The 8780-nt window shown below is 43.5% G+C and overlaps 1 protein-coding gene and 1 long non-coding RNA gene across 9 annotated transcripts in view; one reads left to right on the top strand and one right to left on the bottom strand.

Annotated features, from left to right (window-relative positions):
* The window catches only part of LOC133503326 (uncharacterized), an 83188-nt gene that overhangs the window by 11322 nt on the left and 63086 nt on the right, over positions 1 to 8780 (top strand). The window lies entirely within an intron of this gene.
* Positions 95 to 6750, bottom strand: gpr17 (G protein-coupled receptor 17). The gene is made up of 2 exons (XM_061824839.1): positions 6619 to 6750; positions 95 to 2660 (listed from the first exon to the last, which is right to left on the bottom strand). The coding sequence occupies exon 2, from the start codon at positions 2650 to 2652 to the stop codon at positions 1630 to 1632; it is 1023 nt and encodes a 340-aa protein (XP_061680823.1). The 5' UTR covers positions 2653 to 2660; positions 6619 to 6750; the 3' UTR covers positions 95 to 1629.

Here is an 8780-nt window from a genome sequence, read left to right as displayed (position 1 = left end):
ATTCATAATAATGTCATAGTTCAAGGGATTAACTACACAGTTTTGACATAATACATTTATTGTTGACAATGTAAAGTCACAAAAGGCTCACAATATTCCGAGTACTTTCTTTAGGATCATTTGAAAGCACAAAAGCAATAAGACTACAAAAATGTCATTCTGTTAGCACAGCTGGCCTTAGCCATAGCAGTTGGCTTAATATATTCAAAATAGCGTATGGTTATTTTACAAATAATACAAGTGGGGCCATGTTGATGAGAAAAAAATGTCACTAAGGGATTAATGTTGGAATGTTAGGGAAATTGTATATTTTTTACCAAAAAAATATATGAGAGAAAAACATGTAGTTTATTTTAGATGAGAAAATGCCATAATTTGGAGAGATAAGACATTTTTTGGAGGGTTAGGTACGTGTATTTGAGATAAATGTGGTACAGTTGAGAGAAAAGTTAGATATTTTTCATGGAAAAGATGTATTGTTACAAAAATACATGTGTAATCCTAGGAGGATAAAAGTTTTTAGAATACATTGTGTAAAGGAAAAAAATCATGTATTTTTGAGGGATATTTGTTTATCTTTCAGTTGTATATTTGAAGAAAAAAGTATGTTTTTAAGTAAAACAAAAATCCTTGTACCTTGGAGAAAGATGATGCAACATTTTTCTATTTTGTCTTTTCAAGAAAAAAAATAACATTTTAAGAAAAAACGATTTTTGAGGGAAAAAAATATCACACGTTTTGTATATTTTAAAGAAAAAAAGCTGTATCGTTTCAATGGAATCTTTTTGTATTTTCAACAAAAAAGTAGCATAATTCCAGCAAATAATTTGTATATTTTAAGAAGAAAATTGTTTCATATAGTATTTTAAGGAAAATGCATCCCAGTTTTGTACCCATTTTGAATTCAGTGGCATTTGTTCTGCCCGACACTCTGATTGGCCAGTCTGTGTTTGCTGCTGTGTGGCGCAATGACAGGTCAAAAAGCTAAACAAAATCTCAGTGGAACTGGCACAAAAAGCCCCAAAACATTTCCCCCACCAATACTGACAATCTATACAAATTGGGTTAACAGTAGAAAATAATCATATTTACAATGATGATTTGTCAACCACAAATAAACATGGTATTGGTATCAAACTGTGATGAAATATTGTATATTGATATGTGAAAATGCTCAATTAGGAGGTGTTTTTTGTTGTTTTTTTCCTTTTTTAGTCTTTTTGTACTGGGACTCAACCAAACTTTGAGCTAGATGCTAAAATGGTTGTAGCCTGCTTTGATTATTGTTCATGTTTTGTTATATTGTACAGTATTTGAAAAGCTCTCAGAACCCTTTTAATTGACCAAATATAGTAAAACACACAAGGAATTTGTCTCGGGTAGGTAGTTCAACAAGAAACACGACAAAATATACATTTACGACATTCTATGTTGACCTTTTAACACAGAAAAAAGATGATGGGCATTGTTGAAGAGCTTTCTGACAATATTTTCTCTTCAGAATCTCTGTGTAAAACATCTTTTCACTTTATTTTGGGGGAGTTTTACCTCATGGAAGTCACATATATAAAATGGCCGCAAGATTAGGCGAAGAATGTTTTGGATTCTTTTAGCAGATTGACATCCAGTTCAAAACTCCGACTTGGCGCTCACAGAACTCTCGTGGGTCCCTTTCAATTCCCCACTAGTAGCCGCAGATCCTCCCGCCGCCTTGTCTTTGCACAGCAGTCGCATCAAAGTGCTACGGAACTTTTCTGCACCGAAGAGATAGATGAGCGGGTCCATGGCGCCGTTGAGGCACGTCAGGAGCGATGTGAGGCGGTTGGCCAGGCTCAGGCCTCGGCGCGTCTGACACGACGCATCTGGATGGCCGTGGCCCAGGATGAAGGTGGCCCGACTGGCGTGGTAAGGTAGGAAGCACACCACGTAGATAAGCATGACAAGGCCGATGGTGCGCAGGGCCCTCAATTTGAGGGTGGGCTCCAGCCGGGACCCCCGGTGCAAGCTACGGATGATAAGCAGGTAAAATGCCAGCGTGGCCATGAAGGGCGGCGTAAATGCGACGGCGAGAGAAATCAGCGCCTTGTAAGACGCTTTCTCTCGGTAGAGCTGCAAGCACACTGTTGTGCCGTCCACCTCCCGTGTCTGGTGGGTCACCAGTAAGGGTGCCATGGAGACTGTGACCAGCACCCACAAACTGAAACTGATGATGTGGGCATAGCGAGTACGCCGCATCTTCAGCGACCGGACTGCGTGGACGACTGCCAGGTAGCGGTCTCCCGCGACACACGCCAGGAAGTACAAGCTGGCGTACATGTTGACGTAAAACAGGAAGCCAGCCAACCGGCATGGCACTTCACCAAAGGGCCAGTGGCCCCCGGTGAGGTGGTATGTGGCCCTCAGGGGAAGGATGATCACGTAGGACAGGTCAGCCACGGCTAGGTGGGTCAGAAAGATGTTGGCGGGGGAGGACGTCCCGCGCTGGTGGGAGAAGATCCAGAGTGCCAGGCTGTTGCCATTCAGTGCTACAAGGAAGACCAGGATGTACAAGGTCCCAAATAGGACGTTCTCCATTCCTGACTCGACGGCGCAGCTTTGTGATGTCTGATTGGACGACAGGGACGACGGCAACTCCGTCGCGGCCAATTCCATCTTGTCGTCTGTGAAACGACATTTTGAAAAATGGTAACGGCATTAAATCCATTCATGCATCCATCTTCTACAATGTTTATCGTCATTATGCTGGCACGTGAGCTGGAGCCTACCACAGCTGACTCTGGGAGAAAGGGGAGGAGGTACACTTTGGATGGGTTTTAATTCAATCAAAGGTCAGATCTCGTAAAAAACAAGTTTTCACTCTCAGATCCATACCTACAGACAATTTAGAATTGTAAAACAACCCAATATAACTTTAAACCAGAGAGGTGGGTGTCACCCTGGACTAGTTGCTCGGCAATCACAGGGCACATGAACACAAACAAGCATTCATACTTTTTGACAATTTAGTGTTTCATATTGAATTCATTAAATCAGTTTCTGTTTACAAAAAAACGACAGGCAGTTTGTTTTGTCCCCCCAGTCACTTTACCCAATGGGACCCAAACCATGACCTTAAAATGAAAGAACATACTGAACATTTGGCATGCAATTACACCTCTTAGCAATTGTATATTTATATGCCCAGAAAAAAACTGTTCATTAAGATCAACCAAAAATATCTGAGATGAAAAAGGTTTGATAATTTCTGAGTCTTCAACAACGTGAGCCTGTGTGGTTTTTGGAATGCGGGAGCAAGCCGGAGTAACAAGAGGAAAAAATACAAAACCACCCAGATTTGAACCAATCCTAACTACTCATCCACCATGTTTAAAGGGGAAAAAATGTAGTTTTAGAACCTAAGAAGCTACATTTGTCATTAAAGTTGGATCGGCAAGGATGAAAAAAAATTCCAACAAAAAACTGGACAACATTTTGGACTCTTGCTTCGGGCAGAGGAAGACCTTTGAGTCAAACTGAAGTCACTATCAGGTTTTTTTTTTGACAGTCACGACACTAGCGTCTATTGTTGGGCAGCGGGGACCGGCCTGTGTGACAAACACCCCCCCGCTGAATGTCGTTTCCTGCCGCTTTCCTGCTGAAAGCCGAGAGATGGTGAAGAGATTATCGATTATGATTTCACACTGTGGGCAGGACGGTGCACCGGACGTTAACGGGCCGACCTCACAGTTGTTAGATTCAGGATTCGATCTCATCTCCGGCCTTCAGTTTGTAAGTGCAACGGTCTGAATGATTAAGATGTGAAAGACTGGCAATAACATTTTTCATTGCTTCGTTTCCATTTGAAGAATTCATCATCAGTTTTGTGGCTGGTTTGGAAAGAAATCATGGAAATATATTTTTTGGGTCGGCGGGGTGTCAAAAAATGTTTTGTATTTGTCCCACAAGCCTTGAGTTTGAATTGAAATTGTCCCATATTGAGTCCAATACAAGTCTGCATAGTTTTTACCCATTTGTGCACTATGATTGGCCGGCAACCAGTCCAGGGTGCACCCTCCGGACACGACCCTAATGAGGATAAGCTGTATAAAAGAATGAATAGATCAATATCACAAACATATTATATAGACACCTCGCAACTCTTTTAAACTATGGAGAAATGCGCAAGGTGTCTCGTACAACCAACAAATGCCTGTTGTCATCATCGAACATCAGGTAACCTTGAAGTAACCTGGGTAGATGTTCCCCATTTGCATTTATCTAAAATGGAGTAAAGTTTGATGAACGCATTCCTACATTCCACCCGGGATTGCGTGTTATCTTTCAGACACACCTCACACTTAATCAGCCTCAAATCCGGTCCGCCGGGAGCCCCCCGACAGACTGCATCGCCCCCGCCTTATTATTACAGTCTCGTTACGATGTTCCTTTTCATCCCGCCGGTTAGGCAAGAAAGACAAAAAAAGTAACACATTTTTTCGGGGGCTGTCACAAGCTCGCAAATGTTGAAAGGAGCGGCGGCTCGTGGAAGAAGCCAAAGAAATCAGTCTCGGTTGCAGCTGTCCTGACTTTTGGTGCATTCGGATTCAGTCAGACATTGTAGCGCGTGCATTTGAGTGTGTCGGCATACAATGAGAGAGGCATCGGGCTGCCAGCATTCAGAGGCTCAAATAATGAAAACTAATTAGAGGCAGCTGGCAGAGGGGAAATTAGCATGTCGGTGATCCAACAACAACATCAGCGGGATCTGGACATGAAAGCGTCGGTAGTGTTGTTGTTCACGTAGAGACATTCAAAGCAAACTTTATTGATCACGAAGGAGTTGTGCTTGTCGAATCGTACAAATATCTTGGCACTGTGTCCGACTGAAAGTTCAAATTTGATTTCAACACAGATGCGGTCAGAAAGAGAGGTCAAGAAAGGATACTTTTATTGCGAAACTCAATTCCTTTTCCCTCAATGAAAACATGACTGGACTGTAATCGAGATCAGTTTTATAATCAAAGATTCCTCTGTTGGCTCAATGGATGGTCAATTTAAGATAAAAATGCCCTTAATGGCATTGTTTATGTATACTCCAAGATAATTGAAAAATTAATATATTCCTGCCACAAAAATGTTCCTGATGCCCTCAGTGATACTCAAAAGTCTTTCACTCTATATGCCATCCATCCATTCAAACATTTTCTGAGCCGCTTATCCTCTCTAGGGTCACGGGAGTGCTGGAGCCAAGCCCAGCTGTCATTGCGCAGGAGGCACGATACTGGTTACCAGCCAATCACAGGGCACATAGAGACAGATGTCACAATCACACCTAGGGGCAATTTAGAGTATCCAATTCATGATTTTTTTTTGGGGGGGGTGGAAGGAGACTGGAGTCCCTGGAGAAAACCCACGCAGGCACAGGGAGACCATGCAAACTCCACACAGGGGAGGCCGGAATTCGGACCTGGACCTCAGAACTGTGAGGCTGATGCTCTAACCGCCTCCCATGCCACATCGCAGGGCATTTAAATAAATTATTTTTCTTTTCATATTTCACAAGGTTTTATTGTACTTTCTTGTGCTTATGTCATTGTTCTTGTTTTTCTTGACACCCGTCCATAATCTTTCCCTATTTGTGTTTGATTGCCTTGTTTTCTATACTTGTCTGGAAGCTCCAAACGAATTGCTTCTCCCGGGATCAATAAATTAGTCTGAATCTAAATCAGGATCAGCATCACAGCTATCCGATCCAGGGTCTTTGGTAGTGAGCCGTGTCTTTCATGGAAACCACTACCCAAACGTTAGAACAAAACGATCATGCTTTTGCGGCCCAGTTCACACCCACTTGTGGCCACGCTCAGTCCACAGCCTAGAGGTTGGGAATCCCATCATCCAGTACCTTAGACTGAAGAACGCATCAAGCGGGAACTCATCCCATGCCATGTGAACAGCTACACTTGGATAGGGAAGCCTTGGTGTAGAAAAGTGTGGGGTACACTTTTCAACACCAGGGCTTTCCAATCTGGGATAAGTGTACCCCCATAGCATTTTTATCTATTTATGTTTCCCAGCATTCCTCAGGATCTGCGTGGAGTTGGCAAGAAGAAATGTGCGAATTTACACCAGCTGAGAACCTGTCAAAATAGCAGAAAATTGACCTTGCAGTAAAATGTTCTATACTGCCATTTCTGCAATTTATTTATGTGAATTTAGAAGAAATTTGACAAATTTGGCAGCAAATTTGGTAAATTTGGTAAAACACTGAAAAAATGTAACATTTTGTAACTACTGTGGGCCTGTCAAAATGGCAGGAAATGAACTGCCCTTGGAAACCAGCTATTTTCTGCGATTTTTGAATATGGTTTGGTTCCCCTGGTGTGTTTGTGGGTTGATTCCCTGGCACTCCTGCACCAAAAAGTGAGTTCAGCAACAACATAACATATTTGCAAAAAAATTGACTGTGTGGATATGTGGCATCGGAGTCTATACAGGGTTAAATGAGTGAACCAGGGGTTAGGAACTCTGCTATCCATTCATTTTCTGTTCTGTTTGTGCTCAAGGATGGAATGTGGACCATCCTGGATCAACGTGTGAACATTACTTTTGACAGGAAAAAGTGAAATTAAAAAGACTGACCTGATATTCAGAGAAAGCTTTGTGGGAAACCAGTGACAGTTTGATCGGCGAAGAGGATGAAGATGTCTGGGCGGGGGACCCTCACAAGATAAACAGATCTTGGTCCTTCCCTCTTGCTTCTCCTCCCTCAAGATGTTCTCGCTAGTGAGGCGGCGGCTCTTTTTGTGCCTGTACAAATTCGGCTACAGAGAGAAAGAGTCCTGACGGGAGGCTGAGGTTTGAACCCTGCACCCTCCCCTTTCTTGTTCCTCAGAGAGCCACTTGTTGTGCTCCACAATACCCCCCGAGTAAGTGGAGAAGAATGGTATGTTTCGCCCGGCCGGGGAGCCACTTGTCAGGCCGCGGCTCCATGGAAACCATGAGGGCCCACGGTCCCCCCGTCGGGAGAAAGTTTTCAATTGGCACGTTTATGAGTGAAGCCTCAGAGTTGATGGCTCGGAGATGCTCTGTTTGGGTTCAACAGGGGCCCATGCACGAGAGCAAAACAAGAGTACTGCTGGTGGGAAGAAAGGCTAGACGAGGGTGGGGTGGACACTCAAGAGACAGAGGCCCTTGTTGGTCTCCCGCCTCCCGGGGGCATGCCGACTCACAACGCCCCAAAAATAATCAGTCACATAGCCGGCGGCACAGATGTGGAGAGGAGAGAGATATTTCTTTCATAGCACAGCTGTCTGTCCACACACACATCATGGCTTTCTGCTCTTTGTCCCCGTCCACATGCAAATGGACGCTATCAATGAGGCCACTATCTGTTTCTTGACATCGCTACCCTGTTAATCGACTGCTAATTAGGACAAAGAACACCCCGCCGCCCTCTTAACTAAAGGCTTTGTTGGCTGAGACGCTCTGTCTGCCGTGTGTGTTACCCCCCACCCCACCCCTGCCGTACCCTTTCTACCGTCTGAAAAGAGAAACGTCGCCTTGTGAAATTGCATGCCCCACTAGAGGCAGGGAGTTTGTTGCCTTCTATTAATATGAAATAAATAATAATGGAGAGGAGGTCCTCGGTTTACGACAGAGTACCATTCCTACAGCGGCTGTGGTTGATTTCTAACTGTTAGGTCTTGTTGTAATATATTAGTCTGTTTTGTTGGATTTTGTTAGGGTTTTTATGCGATTTGTCAGACTTTGTTATGTTATGTTCTTCTTCTTTTCCTTTCGGCTTGTCCCGTTAGGGGTCGTCACAGCGTGTCATATTTTTCCATCTAAGCCTTTCTCGTCCATCTTCTTCTCTAACACCCACCGTCCTCATGTGCTCCCTCACGGCTTCCATCAGCCTTTTCTTTGGTCTTCCTCTCGCTCTTTTGCCTGGCAGCTCCATCCTCAGCACCTTTCTACCAAACCATCAGTCTACTCTCTCGAACCTTGTCTCCAAAACATCCAAGACTTTATTGTTATGTTATTATTTATTTTTAGTTTGTGGGATCAGATACCACTCTAGTAACAATCTGCGAGTCAATAATTGTCTTGATACTAAGAACTAAGTACGGCGTACAACTGAGAGTACCTGCTTGTGCCACGTATTCTTACACTGCAGCATTTTCTTGTGTATCGTTCTTCCAAATTTCATTCATGTGTCAATCAAGTCGTAAACCAAAGACCCCCTTTGTTTTCCTGGCAGTTTCTCCATTCTATCCATCCATCCATTTTCCGAGTCACTTATCCTCACAAGGATCGCGGGAGTGCCAGAGTCTATTCCAGCTATCATTGGGCAGGAGGTAGGGTGGACCCAGAACTGGTTGCCAGTCAATCTCAGACATTCTATTCTATTGCAAGATTAATTAGATGCTCGAATAGTGGAAGAGCACACTCATCCTACATCAATATTGCCACAGTTATCAGAGTTATCACCGCTGTTCAAACTACCCCGATAGTTCCTTGTGCGCTGTTGTAACCTCAAAATCCTACGTCTGTACCATCGTAAACCGGAGACGATTTTCTTCCTGTCCACGGTGCACCTATAATGGGTCCCAACCCAGTTTAGAAAAAAAACGTCTCTTGCCTTTCATCACTCGTAAAATATGCAGAATGACTCTGCTGTGTCAATATCAGACTTAACTGGTTTCTCTGTAAAAAGGTACATGCTGGAAAATGGCAGGTTTTATGTTATGGCTCTATATAAAAAGATGTTATTACCTGTAAAAGTCAGTCTGTTGTGTATC

The sequence above is a fragment of the Syngnathoides biaculeatus genome, chromosome 7, assembly GCF_019802595.1.
Source record: "Syngnathoides biaculeatus isolate LvHL_M chromosome 7, ASM1980259v1, whole genome shotgun sequence".
NCBI classification, from domain to species: domain Eukaryota; kingdom Metazoa; phylum Chordata; class Actinopteri; order Syngnathiformes; family Syngnathidae; genus Syngnathoides; species Syngnathoides biaculeatus.
This window is presented reverse-complemented; position numbering and strand designations above follow the sequence as displayed.